At 40.1% G+C, this 27,769-nt stretch overlaps 1 protein-coding gene across 1 annotated transcript in view; it reads left to right on the top strand.

Annotated features, from left to right (window-relative positions):
• Positions 1–27,769, top strand: part of TARBP1 (TAR (HIV-1) RNA binding protein 1) — a 102,117-nt gene that overhangs the window by 37,733 nt on the left and 36,615 nt on the right. Inside the window, exons 10-18 of the mRNA XM_065401541.1 lie at positions 2,970–3,108; positions 5,017–5,116; positions 5,362–5,537; positions 9,480–9,577; positions 13,476–13,637; positions 16,292–16,495; positions 16,885–17,163; positions 17,256–17,444; positions 27,549–27,748. Coding sequence (XP_065257613.1) covers positions 2,970–3,108; positions 5,017–5,116; positions 5,362–5,537; positions 9,480–9,577; positions 13,476–13,637; positions 16,292–16,495; positions 16,885–17,163; positions 17,256–17,444; positions 27,549–27,748 — 1,547 coding nt within the window. The remainder of the gene's footprint in view (positions 1–2,969; positions 3,109–5,016; positions 5,117–5,361; positions 5,538–9,479; positions 9,578–13,475; positions 13,638–16,291; positions 16,496–16,884; positions 17,164–17,255; positions 17,445–27,548; positions 27,749–27,769) is intronic.

Genomic DNA, 27,769 nt, shown 5'->3' with positions numbered 1-27,769 from the left:
TCAGCATGTGTTCAACATTTCTCTTAAGCCCAATGTTGAGAACTTTGGCTGTGACAGTGCCATCTATTTTTTCACGCTTTTGTTCACAAACTCTCATCAGATTAGGCCAGTTCTTGATATAGTGCTCAAAACAGTCCACTACTGAGTTCCATCACACGTCTGATGGGAGAATTAGCTTGGTTCCTCCCACATTTTTCAGAGCAGCTGCTGCAAAGTGGCTGTTATGTAAGTATTTTGCAATTTCAACAACATTAGCCTTTATTTCTGGAACACTGAAGTCTTTGGCTAGGAGGTGCAGCAGATGAGCACTGCAACCATATGTTATTAGCTTGGGACTCTCTTCTAAATAATTTCTTCTCATCTTGGATACATTTGCAGCATTGTCTGTGACCAAGCTGCGTAATAGACATTTACATTTTTTTTCACAGTTTGTTATAGCTTTTACTGCTACTTGTTGTAAGTATTCTGCTGTGTGTGCATTTCCTGATGTATCGATTGTTTCTGTAAGGAAGACATTCCCTTCTTCTGTTGTCACACAAGCACATACAACAGGATCATTGTGGACATTGCTCCACCCATCAAGACTCAGGTTAACAATTTCACCCTCTAGACCTTTTGCACACTATTCAATTTCTCTTTCATATACTTTATCCAGCAATTTTCTTGCAACATCTGCTCCGTTGCGTGGACTGTATCCTGGTCTTAATGACCGAACCATGTTAATGACGTGTGGGTTCTCAATCATACGGAAAGGGGAGTTTGTTGCATAAACAAACCGGGCAATTTTTTCATCAATTACCTCTTTTTGTAAACTGATGGTTATCACAAACTTATCTGTGGTTGTTTCTGGATGATGGAGATATTTTTTTCTTTTTGCTACAGGTGATATACTGTGGCTATGTGACATACATGATGAGACTGAAACACTATAATTGGCAGATAACTCTGAAACTATAGAAAATGATGGTGATATTGAAGGTGGATAGTCTTCAGAATCCTGTATGTTGAGGATGGATTCTCCTAAACAAAATAAGTCAATGCAGTTATTTAATTATTATTACCATACTGCTCATTTAGTATTACTCATTGCATTCACTGACACTCCGTACTACTTTAAAGGTGAAATTGGAAAAGGAAGATCTGCCTATTACAGCTGTTTATTTTTTATCACAACTGCATTTAAAATGCTAGTACCATAGAGTAACAACTACATTTTTTTTGCTCAAACATGAGAATTCAAGAATAGTCCAGAAGGAAGACAGGCAGTCCTTAAGAAAGAAGAATGAAATTAAAAGGTTTACCAACCTGAAGATCCTGCATGTTCAGACCTATTCCTTTCATCATCTTCAGTGCAGCTTCCTCCTGAGAAGGAACACTTCTCATGATATTGTTTCATTTGGGCAACCAGGCCTTGCATTTCTTTGTTGCACTGTTTGCATTTTCCACAGGTAGAGGAACTTCATTAAAATATTCCCAAACTGGGCCTCTTTTACGGCCTGCTGCCATTATAGTGAGAGAATGGTATGGTAGATCTCAAATCAATGAAGGCTACACTCAGACCTCCAGACTTCTGGAATATACTGCTCAAACAGTTCCACTTTTGTTTCTACTGCCTGTCCCTCCCTACTCACATTTCTCTCCAGACTTCTTCTCCTTGTCCAGATCTGTTCCGTCCCCAACAATCGTCTATTCATTGAACTTTTTGAAACTTTGCACTTTTAGAGAGAGGTAAGGGATTGACTGTGTACACAAATTTGCAGAGGGACAATAGAGTTGCGGTCTATTATTTCTCACCTCTATATATTATTTATTTATTTTAAAACATTTTTGCTGTTAACAAGCATGTTATCTCCGGAGACACAAATCCACAGTTTGAGAACTGCAAAACTAAGCATCTCTGATGGTATCTTCTAGACTGAGCACTGAGTCTCATTGGGTAAATAGAAAGATTAACCTAAATAATTTATACAGAAGCCCCTGGAACTCCATAAGATTGGGTCCCTAATCCATGAACTATCGGAACTCTTTTTCAAAACTTTTCTTAAACATTACATGAATGTACTCATACTATAGAATTAGAATTTATAATCCCTATTCCATAATGAGATATCTTTGAGCTATAATGTATCTTAATAGGTTTTTTTTTCAAAAAGCATTTTATCAAAAAAATCCGATTTAAATAAAAAAATCCGATTTTTTTTTTATATATATTTTTTAAATCATTGATTTATATCCACCCTGCTTAGTGGATATAGTATTTGTTTGCTGGAGTAATAAACTGTTTTGTCTTATCTTTAAATTTGCCTTCTGTTCAGAATGATTATCTGCTGTATGTGTCTTTCCTTTTTCATAGTTTTGGAAGTATTTTCTGAGGCAGTGGGTGTCTGGGAGCCTCTTAAAGGGCCAGTATTTGGGTGCCAAAAAATTGCATGAGAATTGCCTCTGATTTTCGTGTGTGTGGCAAAACCCAGCATTTACAAGAATAACAGAACTCCATTCCCAAAGAAGACAAATTTGCATGTAAGATTAATTTTTTGCTTTCCATTGTGAATTTTAACTCTCAAAATACACGTATATCACAACCTTTAAGGGGTACATTCAGCCACAGAATTAGAAATTTAAATGAAAAAACATGGAAGAAGTAATCTTTGGACTCCAGAACATTCTGGCTGAATAAGTAGATATAGCTGCATGCGATGGCACAGCAGGTTAATGAAGTAATGACTATGCTCAGCATCTGTTCTACTCTTGTTATGAGTATCAAAAGCTTAAACAAGCACAGGATTTTTTTTTTTTAAATACTGCAGGTTTCTTCCTTTTTCTACATATGTATCAAAAGTGTATTAATACATACACCAACACACACACTTCTAGAGAATTTAAGTGTATTGGGTTGTCAGATTACTTGTTTTCTTCTATATAACCTAAGTTGGCAGAAGTGTTTAAATAGTAACGTTTATTTCATTTAGCTTTGCGATTGGCTGTATACTCATGACAGATGCTTCAGAAAGTCCATAAACTGCCATGCTGAGCATCAAGAAAGATCTTCATTAAGTGTATATGTACATACTCTCGTGGAAGATTACCTTAAGGCACCTGCATCCAAAAGTAAGTTCAGTTAATTTTTATGAATTAATAGCTCCTAAATGCAAAAACCAGAGTTAGTGATATTACAAGCTTAATGTCTTAAAGTCAGATTTGTAAAATTAAAGATTTTTATACAATGTTTACCTTGTTACATTGCACAGTCCTATCTAGTTCATGGTATTGTTTTGTTAATGCTTAATAAAAAAGTATTTGCATTTAAGAAAGGAAACAGGAATAGAAAATACAATATTGCAGAAAAAATTTAAACTTTTGGAATTAGCTGAATTGAGTGCTTGATTTGCAACTTCAGTGTTGCATTAGCACTAGTAGTTTTGTGCATTTATTTTCCTTCTTTATTTTTTTCCCAGTCTCCATTTAGGAAAGGAAAAAAATATGGATTTATTGAGGTTGCACAGTTTACAAAATCCATAGCATGCACTAACAGAATTTATAAATTACATACTCTGGACTTACATATTTGTGGAGATACAAATGTGTTGTGTCGTACTTTTAGTTTGGAGCTAAACAGCTTTCTGCACATACTTGCAAGCAATTAGGATTTTTGAGATTAGTCTTCACCTTGTTCAGCAGATGAATTTGTAAATTCTTATAACACAAGAAGTATGCAGTTTAATAAATGCATGCAAATCATGAGCACAAAGCTAAATTCTGAACAGAATTTTCTACTTTTGCCTCACTGCCACATTTCAAATATTCATAATTGTTTTTAAGAATTTTCTTTCAAACATCTATTTATGGAGCTTTGATTTTTATATAGCACTTATCACAGTAGTAGTATTACAAATTTAGCAAAGCACACGGTGCTTGAAGAAGTTTATAATACAGAGTGTGACATTTCAATAGTCAGTCATTTTTTAGTTATCCCTTTAGAGGATACCAAAAAATGGGATCACAGTTTGATTTTGGTGAATATCATCAGAAAAGTTGTGGTATCAATAGAAAATTAGTTTTCCAAAAACTGTTTTTCTTATGATCAGAGATGTTGCAAGCTCTTTCTTTCATTTATCATTAATTAGGCTAAAATTGTTGCCAAATTCATTTGGAAATTCTGAAGGTTTACTCTTCCCTAAAAATTAGTTTGGCAGAACTTCCCTGCCTCCTGAAATGTGTGTTCAGGCCATTACTTTGGAGTTACAGGTCAGCTAACTGAAAAAACAGCTTTTATAGAATAGGTTCCTGTTATTTTACTTGAATTGCAGCTCAGTTTATAAGCAGCTTGATGAGCAAATTATGCCTTCAGGTATGAAACTACTTGTGCGTTGGAACACCAAAGCATGTCTCGCTTTCTGAATTCTCAGGGCTAAAAGTCCAAAATTCTTTCTAAAATGACCGCTCTTAGACTGTTTTTTATAGCAAATAATTGGTGTAAATGTTTTGTGTCCATATAAGTGATCAATTGGGAGGAAAACTTCAGTTTAACTTCATGCTTTTTTCTCTTTTGACAGTGGGTTTCGTTCTGTATGAAACTTCTGGCTGGTAGAAACACAGGCTGGGATTTTCAAAGGAGTCTAAGTAGGTTGAATTTCAGGGGGATTCACCTGACTCCCTTAAGCTCCTTTGAGAATCCCAGCCTCCCTTTAAAAAGTACTTTTAAAAAAAGTTTATCAGGATTTACTGATAAAGAACCTAACATGTAGCCTAAAATGTATTTTAACCAAAAGGCTGGTAGATGCCTTCTTATGTAGTAGGTAGAGGATGAAAATCAACCTGATTTAATTTAAATGTATATACAAGAATGCAAAGTGTTCATTATTAATATTTATGCTGATATTTTGTACATTGAATTAATGAATCATTTATCTATCACTGCCTGCTGTTAATAGGATTGGAAACCTACATTAGCAGTTAAAATTACTATTCTGAGATTTTTTAAAAAAAATATCATGGAAAATTTAAATTCTCTTTAATCAGGAGAAAACTGCTTTATGCCTGACTGGTTTGAAGCTAAGCTTGTTGCTACAATGATTCTGCTGGCTGCAGATGTGGAGGAGATGAAGAATAAACAAAGGCAAGTAGGAATCTCATCACATTTTTCTTTTGGGCCTGTTCCAAAGCCCACTGAAGCCAGTAGAAAGACTCCAGTTGACTTCAGTGGGCTTTGGATCATCCCGTAGTCAATTGCCTTAGAACTTGTCTTGTAAAATTTTCAAAAGTGCCTAAATGACTTTGGAGCCTAAGTCCTAGATTTTCAAGTGACTTAGACACTTAAGAAAAGTTCACAGAATATTTGTTTTTAATTTTTGTTTTGTGCAGCAAAAAAAGCAACACTGAACGGGTTCAACTAAAGTCTTTCTTGCACCCTCTTCTGGATGTCTTGTTGAAACTTGGCACTAATGTTTACATACCAACACTGAAAACCGATAAAAGTCTACAGCTACTCTTGAAGCTATTACAGACCTGTTTGTTAAAACAGTCCAGTCCACAAGATGGTTAGTGATCTCTTTAGTATATTGCATCCTATATAATTTATAATCAAACTAAACTTGTGGATATTTACTACGGTAAAGGGATATTGTCAAGTAATGTACATAAAAAAGTTTATAATCAGGGGCATGCCTTCCAAATCAGAAACTGGGCTCAAACCCCAGAAGGGCTTCTGCAGGAATCCCAACACTGCTTGTGAGTTGAGGATGTAGAATGCTTCCAAGAAAGCACTTGGGATCCTTCAGGATTGGACCCACAGGTATTTAGAACCTGGATAACATGCACATATTATAAATAACTATGAGCCCATTCTTTGGGAATTGAGCCTGCAGAGTTCCTAGCAGTCCGAGGAATCTCCCAGGAGGCTGCTTTCATCTTACAGGATTGAACTCCAAACTTTTTTTCTCCTTTTAAATGCTTTGGTATCAAGACATGTAAGAAAAGAAAAGCCACTTTTTAGGTATGACCTGTGTTTTCATGCTTCTCTGCTGCAGAGTAAAGCCAAGTAATAAACTTAATTGCCAGAGCTATGAACTGAACAGGGAAATACAGTAAATGTACAAGTTGTCTTGGCATGTTTACCATTTAAAAAAAAGGGAGGGGGACACAATGTATGGAAAACTGATACGAACATGTTCTGATTTCAAACTTGTACAGTGATGTTACTAACAGTGGTGAATGCTTTGTTTAAAAAAAGTACAAAAATGTACTTGATGTTCCTTTCAAAATGTGGTTGTGGTCAGAAAGGTGACTGTATTATTGGCATTTTCTTACTCAACAGATCTGCGTTTATTGAGTCTGCAGACATTAGTGTTGAAAAATGACATTTTACTTATTATTATTATTATTATTATTATTATTTTATTGATAACCTTTGAGGGCCAACAGAACTATGGGAGAGTTAGCTGGATTCTGTTCTGGGTTGTGGTTTATCAAAATAATTCCTAAGTTCCATTTGCAGAATTGTTATTACAGATAAAGCATGAACCAAACAGCATGCAAGGGGGAATTATGGTGTAATAACAGTAATAATTTGATGTAGGAACTAAATTATAATGTTTAACCTTGTGAACAAACTAGAGATGTGCACTCCTATAAAAGCAGTCAGCTGAGCCATTTTCAGCCATGTTAATAAATAGAGAACATTGATAATAAGCACAATATAGTTTTGGAATATGTCCATATTGTTTCTGGCATTTGGTAGTTTTCCATTTAATTAAACTTTTGTTTTCAAAAATTAAATATCAGAGCAAGTCTCCAGGAAGGGTACTAGGCTTTCCTCTGAGCTTGCTCTTTGTTGTAATTCTAAGGTGACACAGAAAACCTTGAGGAAATCCTCAAAGGTATTCTTTGAGAATCTCTCTGGGAGCTCAACCTGTGCTTCATAGATGTTTATTTCATAGCAGGTCCAATCAGATAGACTCCACTTTAATGCTTTGTTATCCTCCCTGTGTTCTGTTAACTCCCCATATGTTGGTGCAAAAAGGGCATGCAGAGGCTTTCAGTGCCATTGCCGTATTGATGTATTATCCGTCTGACTTTCAGTGCCACTGTGGTTTCCCTTGAAATATAGATTGAGGTATATAGGTGGTGAAGTACATTTTGCCACATTTACCCTCTACAGCCCCTACAGAGTAACATACCTATGTCATTTTCTACGATTAAGTGCCATGCAAATGTATTGTGTGGCACTATGTTTTGTACATGTTTTATCGTAGCGTTCCCTAAGTAACAAATGCTATTTTCCATTATAATCTTGTGCTCTCATTTACTTATAACTTTCTGAAAATAACTTTTTAGGCTGAAATCTTCCATGCTTGGTCTCTACCTAAAGATGAATTACTTTAGAAAGTTTCAAGGAATGCTCTTTTAGCCGTTGTGTATGCAGATGTGTTTAAGAAAAAAACAAAAAATTTTCCCCCAGGTACATTACATAGTGGCTGAATTTGGAAACTGAGCATTCTAAATGTCCTCACTGAGGAATAAGCTCATGACAAAGTTTGGGCAAAAATGGGTTGGGAATTTAATAATGTTATGAACATTTGAAAACAGTCCATCTCTTTATCTTTCATCTTTACAAATTTCACTAAACTTTGATCACTCACAAGAAGGAATATAACCCACTTCACACTGCAACATGTGGCTCTGCAATGCTATGAAAGTACAAAGTAGTTTAAATATCCTTATTTTAATCATTAAAAAGAGCAGATACAACGCTAGATAGAAACAAGGAGCAGATCGATAGAACATGTCATTTTCACATAGTTGCTTTTCTTACTAGAAGCCCACTTTAACTAGCTGTGCGTAAAAATGAAATAGATCTGTCTTTATGTGTCTATTGAGAGACATTGGGCCAGATTGCGACCTTACATCTATCCCAGAGTGTGGTGCAGCAAGGAAAGAGTTCTGATTCTGAGGGGGAAAGAGTTCCTTTCTCAGCTTCCTTCGTTTTTGTTCTAAGAGATTAAGTATCTGCTACTGGCTATTGTAGTAGTAAATTCTTCTCCCTCTGTGCCAGTTCAGCTGTGCTAACTGGCATATTGTGGGAACAGAGCCAGTGGCTGTGTTCATTCCCATCCCCTCTCTATCCATTCCCTGGTTACTTTTGCGGAGGTAAAGGAGGGCTAGTGTCAGTGGTGCCTGCTCTTGTCCCTATTGCATACACTGGTGTTCCAGGTAGCCCAACCCCTTACTTTCCTGCGTGGGTGCGTTGGGCAAGTGACAGTCTTGCCCATGGTGATCTTTTTTGATGTGCATGCTCATTCTGCAATTTGCATCCAACCATAAATGTGTAAACAAATATATTTTATATATAATATATATAACATAATTTTCCCATACAAGCATACTACTCCTCAGTGATGTATATGATCATAGTAGTTTTGGTTTAAATCAGGAAAGGTGTATTTTTTTTTTTCCACTTTCACTCAACTGTAAAAGCAGTTGAAGGGATTTTGCTCCAGTTTTAAGTTATGAAACTGTGAAAATTGAGTTTGAATGGAACCTGTTTTGCAGCCTTAACTTAAATTGTTGATTGAAGACCGAGAAACTTTTGTAGTAAAGGTCAAACAACCACACACACATAATTTGGGCATTAGAATACCATAATCATAGAATCATAGAATATCAGGGTTGGAAGGGACCTCAGGAGATCATCTAGTCCAACCCCCTGCTCAAAGCAGGGCCAATCCCCAGACAGATTTTTGCCCCGGATCTCTAAATGGCCCTCTCAAGGACTGAGCTCACAACCCTTGGTTTAGCACGCCAATGCTCAAACCACTGAGCTGTCCCTCCCCCCATATATATAATATAATGTACTATAATAAAGTTTGAGAGTCGTTCTAATTAATTTAGGCCCTGATCCAGCAAAGCATTTGAGTATGTGCTTTAACTTTAAGCACTTGAATAATCTCATTGACTTTGAGATCTCTCTGGTGTTTATTCAATCAAATTGATTTCTGATAAACATAGAAAGCAAACCAATTTACCTGGCCATTAAATTGGACCTACCAGTTTATGAGATTTGATCTCGAACTCTGAATGCCCTCCAGATTTATTAACACTTGAGAAGATTTGAGGGATTCTTAACATCAAGTTTTTATAAATTTTTAAGCAGCAGAGCTTTGCGTGTGTCCTTTAAGATAGAATGCCTAAACCTAAAAAGACAATCATAAACATTTCTTGAAAACCTTGCTATTCTGTGCACCATTTTATAGCCCTCTAACCAATCAGATGCAGATCCCCTCAAAAAGAGAAGTAGAACCCACTGAAATAATATAGTATACAATAAAATGAAGAGCAGTCATTTATACCGAATGATCAGTAGCTTAAGAGAACTGTAAATGCTTATTCCTGTATAGCTGATTTAGTCCACTTTGTATATCATGTATCTCTAACACAAAAAAGTACATTGTTTTAATAGTGCATTTGTTTTGTTTTCTGTATAGATGTGGTGTTAAGTTTTCTCTCTAATTCTGTTATGACTGCTGCAGAAAGTATACTGGAATTTGTCCTCAGAAGACTCACTACAAGTGAATTGAATACTGTAAGTATTTACTGTAGATACTTGAAAGACTCTCTGTCTGATTTCTTGTTTTTTCAGTGCAGTTCAGATTGTTAATCTGTTATGCACAGAATTGGCAATATTTTTACATGTTTCCAAATGAAATATTTCAACACCCAGAAAATCATTTTGCATAGAAATACTTTAAACTCTTGTTATGGTTTTTGGGGGCTGGTGTCTGGGGGCTGCCCCGTGGCTGGGCTCTGTGTGTGTGTGTGCGGGGGCTGGTGTCTAGGCTGGAGGGGTGCCCTGTGCAGCTGGGCTCTGTGCGGGAGGTGGGGGGGCTGCTGTCTAGGCCAGGGGTTGCTCCGTGGCTTGGCTTTGGGGGGAAGCGGGTGTGTGTGTCTGGGACGGAGGGCGGGGGTGCCCCAAAGCTGGACTCTGGGGGGATGGGAGTGCAGATGTCTGGGCTCTGGGAGCCCCACACAGCCCCCTCAATCATCCCCCAACTGGAACTGGGTTGTTGTAGGGGTTTTCTTTAACTCTCTACTCCTGGGGGATTCTTTTTTGCTGTTGTCTGTATTGTTGACATACTTGTTGACAGATATTTTTAAATAAATTACCAAAATTATTGAAAATGGAGTGATTATATTATGTTATTTTGACAACTAAAATATGCAGAATTTTAAAATATTGTGCTCCAATTTTTTTATTTTTTGGTGCAGAATTCCCCCAGGAGTACTAGTTATATGTGTGGACTTGCACAGAGAGCTTTACAAGGGAGCTTAAAAGACACACACAAGGCGAAAATAGTAATAAACGGTTCATGGGAGAAAGAATAGAATGAGACATGGTGATGAGAAGAAAGGTAGTATTCCTGAAGGATGTGGGTTTTCAGGAGAAGAGAGAGGGACTTGGCAGACAGAGGAGGGCTGTTCAAAGCATAGAAGGCAGTATAACAGAAAGTACAAAGGTAGAGGGTGAGGAAAGAGAGAAAGCAAAAAGATGAGTGGGTTGGTAGAAGTGTGGGGAGTTGAGTGGCAATAGAAGTGTAGAAGGAAATGAGATCAAAGATTTAAAGGCCTTGAAGATGAGTACAAGGGGATGAGCACTGTGACAAGGGGAAGGTGATTTCAGCAGATGCAATTTGGATAGACTAGATGGGGAGAAGTGAGAAGATGAAAGACAGAAACAAGGTTACTGTAAACAAGATAAGAGATAGGAGATCATGGGCAAGGATTTTAGCAGTAGTTAGTGGCTACTCAGAGGGTAAAGGGAGAAAAGTCCAGATTCACAATAGCATTTAGTGTCTAAGTCCCAGGTTCAATTCCCCATTCTGTGCCAGAGCAGAAGAAAGGATTTGAACAGGGGTTTCCAACACCTCTCAGAAGAGTGCTCTAACCCCTGAGCTCTGGGATAGTTTGATATGGGGCTCCCTCAGTCTGTCCTGTTGAAGCTGTTCCAGTGTAGATAACTAATGAATGAGTCATTGGACCCTGGGTCTCCCAACTCCCAGGAGGGTGCCCTAAGCACCAGACTACAGTCTCATTCTTTCTCTCTCTGGCCCAGTGACCCTTTAAGTATTTATCCTTTGTGGAACAGCCTCAACAGGAGAAATTGAGAGAGCCCCACATGCGAATATCCCATTGCTCAGTGGTTACTGCACTCATCTGAGCTGTGGGTGGCCCCAGTTCGAATGCTTTCTCCCCCTCTGTTCAGGAGGGAATTGAATCTGGGTCTCCCTCATCCCAGGTTAGTACTCTAATCAGTGGGCTAAAAGTTATAAGGTGGGTATCACCTCCGGCCATTTTGTGTGGTGTTAGGCACCTGCGTAGCTCCTTCTCACAAGAAACACCTTTAGGCACTTATGCCACCTGACTCCATGAGAGGGATTCCCAGCTATAAATCGCTAGCAGTGATGGGGACTTCCCTGCAGCCTTGTCTCAGCACTTACCTCTTTGAGAGGAGTGGGACTTAGCACACATTCTTCTCATCGCTATCTCCTATTGGCTAACTTAGACGCTTCCTTGCCTCATTTGTTTGATTTTGTAAATCTCATTCTAAGTTGCCTATTTCCCCCCATTTGTTGTATAGGGAGCCAAGGTGCTTAACTCAGGCTTTGTGAATCGCAGTTTTGTCCCTGTGATTTTCTAGGTACCTAAAAGTGACACTCATGTCACAACGCCCAAGTCCCTTTGTGAATCTAGGCTAAAATGGCCAGTGTAGACTCCAGAGAAGAAAGTTGTATGGGAAGGAGGAAGGGACAGGAAGTGACTAACAGGGAGGGAGGAGAAGTTCATAGCCACTTCTAACACTTGGGAGTGCAAAAAGATGGTCCTTGTAAGAGGAATGTAGCAACAGAGGTTGAGGCGTCAGAAAAGAGCTGTGTTTCAGCAAGAGTGAAGAGGTGGAGGGTAGCAGGAAAATAGAGGTTATGGATCAGGGTGAGTTCTTCTGCAGTGGAGTGGGAGTTTTGAGAGGGAACATAATCAAAGAGGGAGCGTGGAGTATGGAAATAAAACTGATATGGAAAGAGTACAAGAGAGGTTCATGATAGAGGATGGGATGAAGAGGGGACCTGGACTGAGACAAAGACTAAGTTTGAAATGAGAAGAGGATTTGTGAAAGTGAGAAAAGGAACATAAGAATGGCCATACTGGGTCAGACCGGTGATCCATCTAGCCCAGTATTCTGTCTCTGACAGTACCAAAGCTTATGGGGCAGTGTATAGAACAGAGCAGTTGGAGTGATCCGCCCCGATCCATCCCCTGCTGGCTTTTGGCAGTCAGAGGTTTAGGGTCACCCCAAGTCTGGGGTTGCATCCATGACCATCTAGGCTCATAGCCATTGATGGACCTATCCTCCATTAATTTATATAGTTCTTTTTTTGAACTCAGTTGTACTTGTGGTCATCACAACATCGCATGGCAAGGAGTTCCACAGTTAATTGTGCATCATGTGAAAAAGTACTTTCTCTTGTTTGTATTATACCTGTTGCCTATTAATTTCATTGAGTGACCCTTGGTTTTGGTATTGTGGGAAAGGGTAAATAACACTTCCTTATTCACTTTTTCCACACCATTCATGATTTTATAGACCTCTATCATATCACCCCTTCGTTGTCTCTTTTCTAAAATGGACAGCCCTAATCTTTTTAATCTCTCCTCTTTCCCCTCAAGCCATTCCATACCCTTGATCATCTTCGTTGCCCTTCTCTGAACCTTGTCCAGTTCCACTATATCCTTTTTGAGATGGGGCTACTAGAACTGGACACGGTGTTCAAGGTGTGGGTGCACCATGGATTATATAGTGGCATTATGGTATTTTCTGTCTTATTTTCTGTCCCTTTCCTAATAGTTCCTAAAGAAGAGGAGGTGTTACCTCTCTGGGAGTAGAGAAGGCAGTAAAGTTCATGAAAGTACACAATGGGTGAAGAGAGGAGCAAAGGAAGGTGGTGGTGATATGATGTGGTGTGGAGTAGGAGAAGTAAGTGAAGGGGAGCGCAGAAGCTAGAAGCCAGAGAACAGAGGGGACATAGGGAGAAGTATGCTATTTTCTTAGGACTCTGTGGTGAGACATCTGCAGAAGAAGAAAAAGCAGTGGTCCAGTTATCAAACAGCTGATTTTGCTTGAAACAATATATGGACCCACAGGAAGAAGGGCAGAGCCCGTGGTCAAATGGAGAGGAAAGGAAGTTTCTAGTAAAAAAGACGACTGGAGATTCCTTTCATAGTACCAAAGTTGTTGTTGGTTACTCAGAGAACCCTGAGGTGGAGTGGGGGAACCTGACAGGAAGGGAGAGAAGAAAGTGTATTTAGCCACAAGAAGAAAAGGCTGTTCAACTGTAGTTGTTGCTGCTGCTCCTGCCTTTTTCTAGCTGTCTCATTTTCAATTTATTTTTTCTCCTTTTTAGTGACTCTACCTACCTTCTTCATTTTAGGTTTCAGATCTGGATCGTTGTAATTTATACTTAGCATTATTGTCAGAGCTGGTGAATTTATGCTCAAACGCTGGCTGGAAAAAGGGGCCCTCCATTTGGAATTTCATCTCTTCTCTGATAAATGCCTCTATTCAAAATCTGCAGGAGACGGGCAATGAACAGGTAATTTTACAAGGGATAAATGGCATAACTATGAGATACAAATATTAATGAATATATTACTTTACAGAAAACTCATTTGTGTAATTCATCTGCAGTGTTATATTGCAGTGAAACACTCTGTTTCCCAAAGGACATTGTTAGGACTGTAGTGCTGTAGTCAGGGCCGGCTCCAGGCACCAGCTTACCAAGCAGGTGCTTGGGGCGGCCACTTCGGAGAGGGGCAGCACGTCCAGCTGTTCGGCAACAATTTGGCGGACGGTCCCTCACTCCTGCTCGGAGCGAAGGACCTCCCGCCAAATTGCCACCACAGATCGTGACTGCAATAGCGGCTTTTTTTTGTTTGTTTTTGTTTTTGTTTGGCTGCTTGGGGTGGCCAAAACCCTGGAGCTGGCCCTGGCTGTAGTTCTTTGTTAACGGTATACAGCTGCTATATAGCTAAAGCAATGCGTTGGTGGCAATAAACACATTTTTCTCAAATAAGATTGTGTAGTGCTCAAAGGCCTTTGCCTAAAATACAGTAAAATGTTAGATAGCTTTGAAAATAGAATTAAATTGAAACCCCATCTCCCAAACGTTAGTATTAATACAGTGTTAAATTTGCAAGGTCAAGAAATTCCAAAAGCTAACATTTTCTGTTGCAGTATTCATTCCCCCACGTTTTATATCCCACAGTTATATATGTGTTATATGTAGAGCAATAGGTTAATATTTTCATTTTTCAAGAGAAAGAGAAAAGTTTGATGTGAAACATGGCTGAATTCATATTGCTAGAGGAACTTTAACTTTTGGAATTTCCAGACTTGACATTAATGCTTTGTCAAAAAGATTTTGGGGGGATTTAATTTCCTGTGTGCGTGTGTCTGTCTGTCTGTCTGTCTTGCTCCCTTTTAAGTTAGTGGGAGTTTAATGATTACTACAGTGGCAGCAGAATGTCTTGTACTTTGCATGCATTCACAGCTCAGTTAATCTTTAAGTTGGTGTCTCTAGGTTTAAGGTATATCCTCTATAGAATATGCATTCATCTCTTTCTTAAATCAAAATATTTTTCTCCCGCAAGCCAAGCAAAGATACTAGTTCAAAAAGAGAGGAGGATTATATTCATGCCAAATCTGTATCTGTTTTTATTTTATGGTAGCCCTGATATTTTTAAAAGGATAGAATTTTAAAATGGGAAAAAAATGTGTTCATTTTCAGCCTTCACAAAGTGAAAAAATGGATGGACAGATTTTGCTCACTTTCTCATTTTTTTTATTAGCATAAATCACTGTCATCCTTAGTACACAAAGTGAATGTTTTGGTGAATTGTGTAAAAACAGAATTGTATGTTTGAAACTGTTTTTCAACCTTAATTATAGTGGCAGTGATAAACACCCTCTAATATCCCGATCCTATCCTTGTCAGAACAAATCAGTAGGCTCAAAGAAGTTAAGAAATTAAATCATACATTGAGAGCAGAATGAGAGATACTAGTGTGTTTTATCATTTTTGCATGTCTAAGTGGAAAAACAAGTTAGTTTTTTTCAGCTATTTGTGATTTTATCATAATTATCATTTTATCAAACAAAAATGACATTTGTGGATTAGTAGCATATTGTAACAGTATATTGAGGCCTGACTCAGTAATTCTTCCCAAGTCAATACTTTAGTTGAATCAAGGGGTTTTCCTGAGTAATGAGTGTTTTAATAGGGTCTCTATGTTAGTTATGTGTTGTTGAAAGATTGCAGCAAATTCTTACAGCCATTCTTCATAGAGAAGGTGGGCAGAGGTTAGAAACATTTTCTGTGTTTCTGGTAGCTGGAGGCATTCAGAAAATAATCTGTTACAATATTGCATTTTGTACATTGCTGTACACATTGACAGTGCTCAGTAATTTTTTATATAATCTTCTGTCCCTTTTCCTCACCCCTGCACACTTGTTCCTATATAACTTTATACACAAATTAATATATTTTGATTAGGAGTGAGCTGCATTTTATGCTATAATAGATCGCATAGTCTCTTCTGCTTGCTCTGCTTCTCAGACACAATAATTCCCCTTTAGTTGAAGTGACAGTTGTTGCCTTCTAGACTGCTTTAACTACTCTCTCTACTGGCCTTGGAGGACTCTGGCTACATGTGCCTGAATTTTACTTTTTGTTCAGATTTCCATAAATAATAGAATTCAAACTTACAATTTGTGAGGAATTTGATTTGGGGGAAAATATCCTTGTGACAGGTATACATTTGAATATTTGCTTAACACTAAGTTTGTGACATAAAATAGAAAATATGAAATTAAGACTGACCTTAGTTGCAGTTCAGCCTTAACTGTACTGGCACAAGTGCTGCAATTTACTAGAATGAAATTAATTTCTTACCATTTCCATTATTAGTAAAAATACATAAGTTAATTTCTGCCCACTCAGTTAACTATGAATGTCATGTCATATTCAAACTACAGGGCTGGTGCTGATAAAAGGAATGCTTGTAATTTGTAAGATGAGATAGATAGATACATACACACCTGTTTTTCCCTACATTTTACTTTCTAATCAGATTTTCATATATAATAGAATATTTTAAAGGTATTCAATATGTATCCATATATTATTCATAATTTATTAGGGGAAATTTTAGTATGTTGATTGTGTGATTTTTAATTTTTCATTACTAGGAACCAAAGCTTGGAGAACAGATTCAAAAAGTAGTTAGTATGGCCTCACTAACTGTGGTTTGTGAGATTATTGATCAGAAACCTGAACTGCAACTTAAATCTCTACACGCTGTTGAAACCCTAAAAGGTTTTATTTCCTCTGTTCAACTTAATCAAGTATTAAAGAAGCCTTCCTATATTGAGGAAAAAAATAGGTATGTCTATGCTACAGTTCAAGTCACTCTCTATACATCTTTAATACAGAGTAAAGTAACTTTAAGATAACTTTTTTGGTAATTTTTGACAAGATACAAGTTTCCTAAGTGATAACTTAATTTAGGATGTCTAAGTAGCTAATGAGTCTTCTTACTCTTCAGATCCAGAATTTGGTGGAAGCGAAATGGATTTGCTCATCTTAGCTCTTTCTGTAGTAGGAGTAGGGAATTAGGACTCAATTGATTCTTACTGAAGTGAATAGATATCTTTCCACTGAATTTAGTGGGAGTTGAATTGGCATTTAAATTTTTGATTCTAATCTGCTTTCTGTTAGGACATTACATTATGGCCTATAGTTTGTATGTAAAGAAACTGAAGTATTAATATGGACTTTAAAGTATTTTCTCTGTTACAGTTTATTTGAAGAATCAACATCTTCTCAAGGATGGGGGAAAATCGTTGCAAGCTATGTACATGACCAGTGGGTTTGCCTTCATTTTATTTTAAATAAGTATCATAAATTTATACCATTGTCAAATGATGAGACTCTGGAACTATCTTTGCTTGCAGTCCAAAGGCCAATAAGAACTCTACAGTCTGCACTGGAAGCTCTAACTCTTTTGCCTTCTGACCAGGTTTTACCTGTGTTTCGTTGCATGAAAGTGCTTGTTCCCAAGGTAAGAGACAAAAGCAAACCTATGGTCAGTAACAATAATGAAGATTTTCCCCCCCAGAAATTAAACGCTGCTTTCCTCCTCTTTATTTTCAGCTTCTGGGCTCATCCGAATCTCTCTGCATAGATGCATTTGATCTGGCTTGGAAAGTTATATCCTCTTTGAGCAACACACAGCTAATATTTTGGTCTAATTTAAAAGCCTTTGTTCAGTTTGTGTTTGACACTGAAGTTCTTGCTGTTGCTGCAAGTAGCAAGGGTCAAGCATATTCAAAAATAAAGGAGGTAAGTGCTAGTGTTCTTTTTTGTAAATGTATGTAAATTGTCGAGTGGAAGACATCTTTTCTTAATAGATGATTTTTTCCTCTCTCAGCTATCTCAATGAATTTTTCTCCTCACAAAAGATGCTGGATTGAGAACACTAGAACCAAAGTCATTTTTGTTTATCCTCAGAACATCAATACAGTGTATTCCACCCTTTCAGGAGGGACTGCCTCTAGGGGTAAGAAGGTTGTTTAATTTTCAGGTCCATTAAGTCCATGCCATCTCTGCTGGTCCTGCCAGCTAGGGTTCTAGTGAGCAGTGGAGGGAAAATTGTCTACTATGAACTACACAGAAAAAGACCATTTCTTGTAGATCACAAAAAATCATTACATGGCAATGACTTTTGGTCGCTACCAATCTGTGCTGGCTTCAAAATGGTGACCTACAAGAGAGAGGCTTTATATTTCATTACAATTTGTTTCACTCATCCAGTTCCCCTTTACTTGTTCCTGTGATATAGGTAATGAAAGGTACTGTACCTTTGACTTGTAAATTATTCACTTCCCTGCCTATCCAAGATGTTCTGAATTCATGAAAATGATTTCAGTTTCCTTTGGTCTCATTAGTGAGTTTTTTGCTATAATTTCATATCTACAGTATGCATTATTACTTGTATCTTTAGCCAATGGTTTATAGAGCTGTTTTTTGATAACATTGGTGAGCTATTAGACATGAAGTTAGGACACTATTTAAACAGACAACTTTTGCTGCTGCTGTAGAGGGTTTTTTCCCCAGGATTCCAGAATGCTGAGAAAAATTGTAATCTTGCAAACAAAGATTTTATTATCTTAAAGAAAGATTAATTTATTAACATTGGAGCCAGTTCTATTATATTTTTACTTGCCATTCTGGAAAACAGGAAATTCATCTTTACTGATTTTGGTGAGGTATGTCATTTCCTGTCCTCCAGGAGTCCAGTTGCTTCAGCTACATTTGATGAAGGGGAGGGGGAGTTTCAGGAAAATTTGGAATTGAGTGAAAGCTCCTATTTTCCTGGGTTTTAGTAAAATCATTTTTGGATGTTTGTATTGATTATGAAGCTTATGGATTTTTTTTATCATGTTTACAGTTAGATCCTTGATGCCAGCATGCAAGTTTATTGTGGTGTATTTTGGCACCAAATAACTAGTCCATTCTGGTCTAAATTGTAGCATTTTCTTTAGCTCTTTTCCTCATCTTTGTGTATATGTTTGACCAATTTATGAATTATGTTTTTCTTAATCTGTTACTTTAGTAAATGAATTTAAAAAGTCAGTGTTTACCAACAGTTACCACATAGTGGTAGCTGAGAATATTGTTGTTTTCCTTTCTGTTTAGAATAGAAAATAAATGTAGTATCTCAGATACGTCTTGTAGTAGCTTAGTAAATATTGAGTTTTTGATGACACCCACAGCAATATTAAGCCGATAAGGACTTGAAGGACTTTGTGTGATCTCTTGACTTATGTCAACACAAGAAAAACCTTTTACTCCACTGGCTTCCTACTTCTGATTAAAGAGGAAAAATATTCCCCCTTAAAAATATTTGGTTCCACTGTAGATGATCAGTGCTATAGAAAGATAGCATATCCTTTGTGACAGTACTGAAGAGTGAGTTGCATTGAGAGTCTACAAAATAACAAAGAATAGGAAGTTCTTACGGGGGAACTAAATAATCTCCAAAAAGCTTTGTGCTTGTATTTGGCCGATAAAACCATAAATATTGGGAAGAGTTTTAAAACAGTGTAATCTTGATTCTTCTTTGAGTGCTGTTCCTGTGGGTGCTCCATTTACAAGTGTCTGTGCATCCCGACGCTGTCGACCAGAGATTTATGGTAGCAATGTCCGCGCAGGTTGCACATGCGCAGTAGGTGTCTCGCGGTGCCGTTGGTGCCGAGTCTAGCATGAACATGACCTGAGCCCTCCAATTCCTTGTCAGCCATCCTCAGCTGAAGACTGAGCTCTGGGGCAGTGTTCATCACTCTTGCCAAACCTTTAGAAATAATAGTTTAAATAGTTAGTTAGTCATATAGAAAGTTGTAGTTAGTGTTAGTTTTGTTGGATCAAAAAAAAAGTTTACTTTCTCCGAGTTTACCTTCCCGTAGTTCCCCCGCTGTGGGGTCGGTTAACCGTTTAAGATGCCTGGCTCCCCAGGCTTTAAGCTATGCAGCTCCTGCCGCGAAGCAATGCCAGTTTCTGATGGGCACTCCTTGTGTGTCCGATGTCTCAGTGAGGTGCCATATCCACAAAAATGTGCCCACTGTAGCAACCTGAAGGTGAGAGCCCGGCGTGACCGGGATCTCCGACTCAAAATGATCCTAATGGAGAAATCTCTCCAGCCAGAGACGGAACAATGGATCTCCTCTCCGGGCACCCCTCCTTCAGGAGACATGCCTTCCTCTAAAAGACCGAGGAAGAGGGCACAGAAACATAGGCGGTCTCCTGCCAGGTCGCTACCCCCGATGCCTACACATGCTTGGGTGAGCACCTATGACACTCCGGGCACCTCCAGCACCACTGAGTCCCAAGCGAAGGAGACACAGCAAACACAGCCTACACAAACGGCTTACAGTATCACAGTATCCTGGACGACTTACAGTATCACCCCGTGTCCTGGACTCTGCACTGGTGGACAAGACCAGAAAATGTATTCATGGGCATCCCCTTCCAACAGGAACCCCAATCAATAGTAATTACGATGGATGCCTCACTGATAGGCTGAGGCGCCCACATGCATTTGCACACAGTTCAAGGCAAATGGTCTCTTGCGGAGACTCATTTGCACATCAATCTACTAGAGCTACGCGTGGTTCGCAATGCCTGCAGACACTTCCTACCTCACATAAAGAACGAATCAATTCGCATAATGACTGAAAACATTGCCCACATGTTTTACATCAATCGCCCAGGGGGCGCTCGATCTCACTCACTATGCACTGAAGCCATGAAACTGTGGAACTGGTGCATTCACCACAACACACACATTTTGGCCTCCTACCTTCCCAGTTGCCAGAACGCAATGGCAGACACACTAAGCAGGTACTTCTCTCGAGACCACAAATGGGAAATGAACGAGGGAGTCCGGCAATCTGTATTCCGCCGGTGGGGCACTCCCCTCATCAACTTGCTTGCATCCCCAACAAACCCCAAATGTGCAATGTTCTGCTTGAAAGCAGGAATGGGACCACGATCACTGGGGATGCCTTCCTCATCGCATGGGATGCACAACTGATGTGCGCGTTCCCACCGATTTCCCCTGATATTAGGTATGATACACAAGATACGAATAGACAAGGCCAAAGTCATCCTCATAGTCCCAACATGGCCCAGGCAAGCATGGTACCCTTACCTAATGGGCATGGCAATATGTGGCCCTTGAGCTCAACCTTGCCATCCGGACCCGCTGTCTCAGAACAGCGGTTGCACTCTTCACCCGAGTATGGAAAAACTCCACCTACAAGCATGACTCCTGCATGGTTCCATTATGGCGAACTAGCCTGTTTGGAACAAGTTAAACATGTATTACTAAACAGCAGGAAAGTGACCACACGTAATACTTACCTTCAGATGTGGAAGAGATTCTCCTCCTGGTGTCAAGAAAAACGTGTGACAGCCTCCACAACATCGCCACCATTAGTGTTGGAATACCTACTGGAGCTGAAATGCTCGGGTTTAGCAACAAGCTCAATCAAAGTCCATCTCGTGGCTATTACAGAATTCCATCATGAGATTGATGGGACCTCGATCTTTGCGCACCCCATTACTAAACGCTTTCTCGCGGGTCTCCAGAACATTTACCCAGATGTTCGCTAACCTATGCTGGCCTGGGACCTCAATCTGGTATTGAAATGCCTCACCAGACCACCATTTGAACCTCTAGTCATCTATTCCCTCCTTCGTTTATCCATGAAAATGGCCTTTTTGGTCACTATTACTTCCGCCAGATGGATGAGTGAGATAGGGGCTCTCATGGCTGATCCTTCCTACACATTATTCTTCAAAGACAAGGTTGTGCTGCATCTGCCCCCAAAATTCCTACCAAAGGTAATATCATATGAACCAACCAATCCATCTTCCCACGTTCTATCTCAAGCCTCACGGGACTCCCAACAGAGGCCGTCTTGCATACACTGGACGTCAGGAGTGCATTAGCGTTTTACCTGGAAAGGACCATACCTTTCCGGAAATCTCCTAGACTTTTTGTTTCTACTACCGACCATTCGAAAGGCTGCGCAATATCTACTCAGAGACTGTCTAAATGGATCTCCACATGCATTCAACATTGCTATCGTATTTGGAACGTGGACCCTCCTGCGCACATCAGAGCGCACCCCACATGATCAGTTTCAACCTCGATAGTGTTCCTAAACATTGTTCCGATATTAGAGATTTGCAGGGCGGCCACTTGGGCCTCTGTCCACACATTCACTGAGCACTCTGCAATCACTCAAGACTCCAGGGCTGATGCCATAGTTGGCCTAACCATATCTACCTCTATGACTCAAATGAACCCAAAGTCTCCTGCCTTCTGAGGGGCACTGCTCTACATTCACCTGAAATGGAGCACCCACAGGGACAGCACTCAAAGAAGAAGAAGAGACTATTACTCACCTTGTGTAGTAACTGAGGTTCTTCGAGATGTGTGTCCCTGTGGGTGCTCCACTACACACCCTCCTCCCCTCTACTTCAGAGTACTGCAGAGTCCTTACTGCGAAGAGAAGGAACTGGAGGGCTCTGGTCATGCATGCGCTAGACGCGGCACCAACGGCACAACGAGATGCCTACTGTGCATGCGCGACCCATACAGACACTACTACCATAAATCTCCGATCGATGGTGCCAGGACACACTGACACCTGAAGTAGAGCACCCACAGTGACACATCTCTCGAAGAACCTCAGTTACTGCACAAGGTGAGTAACCTTTTCTTTTTAGAGCTTTCAAAAAATAATACCCATTGGTTTTCTTTTCTGTCAGTTCATTCTTTTTGAGTGCATTCTCTTTGAAATCCACTTAATCAAATAAATGTTAAAATGTAACAGCATCTACGTTAAGTAATAGTTACATCAGATTTAGCAGTAGCAATCTTTGCTTGGATCCCAGCTGAAAGAAGACGTGTTGTTGCCTTAGTATATACAAGTAAAATAATTCCAAGTGGTAGAAATCAGTATCTGACCTCTCTGTTTGGTCTCTCTCTTCACAGACCACCACACCTGGCAATCGCATGCTCAGTGTTGTTTGAACCTATGAGCTGTAGCCATCGTTTGTTTGCTGTTGTTTGTTTAAATATTTGTAGTTTTTGTGTTAGAGTTAGTATTTTAAATATTTTCATGCCAACATATATTTTGCCAGTGTTGAGAGTCTTGAGTCTCTCTGTGACAGCTATCCCATTGTCTGCAGTGGGACATACCATGACCACAGGAATCAAGGAGGTAATGAAGGTCTCCTATACACAACTAAGAGTCCAACCTACCTTCTGTCCCTTCATAAGAAAATGAAGATAAAGTTCCTAAGCAGGTGTCTACTTATGTACATTCTTACCCCACTCCTGGGCAGTACCTCTTTCCATTGACCCCTGTAGAGTGTCCCTATAGCTTTTAGCTTAAGAGACATTAAAAATTGAACTGTGAGATACTGAGTTGCTTTAGAAATATAGCTAAAATGTTTCTGCTGTCTACCATAGTGGACTCTACCGGCTTTAAAACATTAGCCAAAAAGTGGGCATACGGGTAGTTTTGAGCTAAAAATGGAGTACACCCACCATAGAATGCATAGCGCGGTGTCCACAGCTCTGTGCTTCTGGACTTATTTCTTCTGCCTTTTTCCTCCTTTCCACTGGATCCATACTAGTGCACATTCTTGCACGGGTTTAAATTTATTTTTTGTATGTGATGGATTTTTACCCTATTGGTTAAGGAATTTGTGAAAAAGGATTTTGTTGAAATGTACAGAAAGTATCATGCTTGTTCTCTGCAAGTTAAACAGATAGATGAAGAACCTCCTTCATTGTGGTTTTACCAACTCTCATCCTTGAATTTCAGAGAGATAATTTCATGAGTCTGATTTTTTTGTAAGAATATTAAGAAATATTCCTAGAATTATTTTTATCTGAAAGATCATATATGTTTCAGCATTCCAGTTAAAGATCCTTCTTCCGGGAATATTTTAGTTTGTAGTAATCACAGCACGTTTTATGGTTACAAAGACAGATCACATGGCAGTTAGAAAATTGTATAATAATGGCAAAATAGTATCTTTTTCTGGAAATAAATTATTTTACTCCATAAAATCTTCTGCCTTCCCCAGACTTGATTCTACTTTAGTAAACCATTCTGAGAAGAAATCATAATTAAAACTGTTTCAAATTACATATTATATAAAATACAGCTGAACTGTTACCATTCTAAATCCCTGTTTTTTAGAGGCTTACCACTTTTTGGAAGCATTTCTACTTTGAGCCTGCAATTTCTTACACTTATGCCCCTTTGGGCTGAGTGTATTTATGGTTTTGGGGTTGTTTTTTTGGAAAAGTAAAATCTGTTCAGCTACTGAAATGTCAGAGCAATGGCAAAGAAAGGTGGTTTCACATGTTAAGAAAATGGTTTGGACACACTTTTGCACTTTGGTAATTCAACCGTTTTAACTTTAAACTTGCCATGGACTTAATCCTCAGTTGGAAAAATTAGAAAAAGTACCATTTGATATGTATAAAGAAATTTAGTTTGGAAATAGAAGTTAGATTCCCCCCCCCCCCCCCCCCACTAAATTGTGAAGCATTTCTACAACTGCAAATATATACGCCCATCGAAATAAACAGATGAATTTTTCCAAATATTTGAGGGTCAGACAAAGGCAAGGATTTTTACTCGTGTGAAAACACTGGATCGTTGTATTCTTCTTTGAGTAGTGTCCCTATGGGTGCTCCACTCCTAGGTGCACTCGTGCCCTCTGCCCCTTTGATCACAAATTTATTATAGCAGTGTCTGTTTGGCCTGCGCATGAGTGTTACTCAGTCTCTTGCTCCACACCACTGTGTGGGTGAACCACCCTGAGTTCCTTCTCAGCCGCCTTGGTCTGAGATAGTGCCTTACCAGTTGTCTGCATTGAGTTTTACCTTAGCTTAGTTGTTCCTAGTAGTAGTTTAGTTTAGCTGTAGTAGTTTTAAAAAAAATATATTTCAACTCATTTTATTTATATATATATATATAGATAGATAGATAGATAGATAGAGCTTTTCTCCACTCCTTGGAGTTTTACTTCACTGGGAGGGTGTGCCTGGTTCTTTTGGTTTCAGGCATTGCTTGTCTTGTTGGGAGGCAATCCCGGAGAGTGATGGATACTCCCAGTGCATCAGTTGCCTCAGAGAATCTCGTATTTCCCCAAAGTGCAACTTCTGTCTGACATTAAAATCTAGAACCAGAAAAAAACAGGGAGATCATACTTCGACTCCTCATAATGGAGAGGTCGCTGCGCCCAGCCTCTGACCCAGGCCAGGGGACCCCCTATACACCAGCCTCTGAGTAAGTCTGCTGCCTCCACTTTCTCCAGACTGCACTCCTCAAGGGCATCTCAGAGGAGTACCCAAAAGACTCCCAAAGACCGTCGCTCGAGTTCTCCAGGTAGGAAATCTACCTTGAAGAAGTTGTGGTCTCTGATAACTCCATCCACTTCGGCACCCATTGCTCTCTGACCCAGTGCCAAAGAGGCTGCTTGTTCCTCCGGTATCAAGGGCACTCTCAAACCTAAAGACCGTAAAGTCTTGGGCTCTGAGAGGTCATTGGTACTGTCAGTGGACCAAGGTGGCAAGAAGAGCTCTACCTCTTCTCACCTACTACCGAAGAAGCCCACTCCGGCCTCCATCTGGACTCCCCTAGGAGTGGTCGAGATTCACAATACCGTCAACTCCCATCACACCCACCCAACTACATGAGGTTCCTCAGGGGGCTTGGAATTCTCCTTTCGCCAGGGAAGCATCCTACTCCAGTTTGGGACCCCAATCTGATTCTTAAATGCCTTACAAGATCACTGTCTGTACCAATGGCTACCTGCTCACTCCTCCATTTATCCATGAAAACAGCATTTCTGGTAGCCACCACGTTGACTCAACAAGTTGGAGAAATAAGGTCCCTTATGGTGTATCCTCTTTTTACAGTGTTCTTCAAGGACAAGATCATATTATGACCACATCCCAAGTTTTTACCAAAAATATCTTCTGAGTTCCATATAAACCAACCCACTCCCCTTCCGATTTTCTACCTTAAACCTCACCTAGGCAAAGAAGAGGCGCCATTACATACACTTGATGTCGGGAGCCCTGGCCTTCTATGTTGACAGGACTAAACCTTTCAGAAAGACTCCCAAAGTATTTGTCTTGATCTCAGACAGATCAAGAGGGTCTGCACTCTCTAAACAAAGACTTTCCAAGTGGATATCTGACTGCATTATTTATTCCTATCAATCTTATAATCTCCAAACACCCGGGGGTATACAAACTCACTCTACAAGGGCTATTCCTACCTCTACGGCCTTTCTCAAAAATGTTCCCATCATTGAAATATGTAGAGCGTGATTTGGACCTTTGTACACGTGTCTGCTGAGCACTATTCAATAACTCATGACTCTGCTTCCAATGGTGCGTTGGGCTTGGCTATACTTTCATCAGTATTGGACTGAACTCCAAAGCCCCCTCCTCCTTAGAGGGAACTGCTGAGTTCTCATCTGATGTGGCGCACCCAAAGGGACACTGCTCGAAGAAGAAGAAATGGTTATTCACCCTGTGCAGTAACTGCGCTTCTTTGAGATGAGTGTCCTTATGGATTCTCCACTACCTGCACTCCTTCCCCTCTACTTCGGAGTTCTCTGCTATGCAGCTTCTCGGTAGAAGACTGCGGTTTGCCCATCCTATATAACAATGACACGGAGCACGAGACTGAGTAATATGCATGCGCAGGCTGAATAGATGCTGCTATGAGAAATCTCCGATCAAAGGTGCAGAGGGCACAAGTGCTCCTAGAGTGGAGCAGCCATAGGGACACACATCTCAAAGAATCACAGTTAATGCACAGAGTGAGTAACCATTTCTTTATATAAGGCTAAGATATTTTCACGGATATTTTTAGTAAAAGTCAGGGACCTGTCCCTGACTTTTACTAAAAATAGCCATCACAAAATGGGGAGCCGCAGGACAGTTGCGGGGGCCTGGCTGGGAGCTCCAGGGGCCGCCACCACTCATGGGGGCTCGGAGTTTCAGGGTCTCCATCCCCTGCAGCTCTGAGCTGTGGGGTCCCCTGCCACCAGAGGCCAGGAGCTGTGGAGGCTGGCCAGGAGCTGCGGGGTCCCCCGTGGCTGCTCTGAGTCCCCCAGCGCCCATGGTGGCGAGGAGCTGTGGGGTATCCTGCACCCACAGTGGGCAGGAGCCCTGGGAGTCCCCCCAGCCACCCACGGTGGTGGGGAGCTGCGGGGACCCCACTGGCGGCAGTGGCCGGGGCATCTGGGTTCAGCCTGCGGTGGCCGGTAACTGCTGGGTACCCACACCACCAGCTTGGGGCTCCCGCTGCCTTGGGTGGCGGGGGTACCCTGCAGCTCCTGGCCGCCCTGGGTGGTGGTGGGACCCTGCTGCTCCCAGCCGCCTGCGGGCTAAAGTCATGGAGGTTTTCAGAAGTCACAGATTCCATGACTTCCGCAATCTCTGTGATAAAATTGTAGCCTTACTTATATATTGAAGTAAATGCACATAATGGGTGAATAGTTGCCCAGCCATTGGCCCTCAGAATTAGGGAACTGTAACTGGCTCCAAGACACACCCATCTCTACTATGCTGAGCAAATCTCTGACTCGGGAATCAAGCCCAACATATTGGATCAGTACTACAAGTACATTTAAATAATCTAAAGAGACAAGGTAGGTGAGGTAATATCTTGTATTGGACCAACTGCTATATGAAAGGTGTATATAACTTCCAATAAGTTACCTCACCTCTGCCTTGTCTTTCTCATATCCTGGGACCAATACAGCTACAATAAGATTTAAATAATCTAGATATTTTGTTGGGAGTTAGGATTTTTATCTCTTTTTTTCCCTCCTCAGATCATACTCAAGCTAGTTGAAATGTCCACTGCAAGAACTGGAGTCTTTAATACAGTGCTTAGTTATTGCTGTCAGTCATGGTTATTTCCTATGTCTGATGACACAGGTGCTTTAGAGAATCCCTTCTCAAATGCTGGAAACTACAGTGAACTTATCACGGAGGCCTGTGTCTTTGGAATGGTATTTAGGCGAGATCAAAGGTATAAAATACCCTGCATTTA

Source organism: Emys orbicularis, chromosome 3 (genome assembly GCF_028017835.1).
Source record: "Emys orbicularis isolate rEmyOrb1 chromosome 3, rEmyOrb1.hap1, whole genome shotgun sequence".
NCBI classification, from domain to species: domain Eukaryota; kingdom Metazoa; phylum Chordata; order Testudines; family Emydidae; genus Emys; species Emys orbicularis.
The sequence above is the reverse complement of the archived record's forward strand: the minus strand, read 5'-3'. Positions and strand labels throughout refer to the sequence as shown.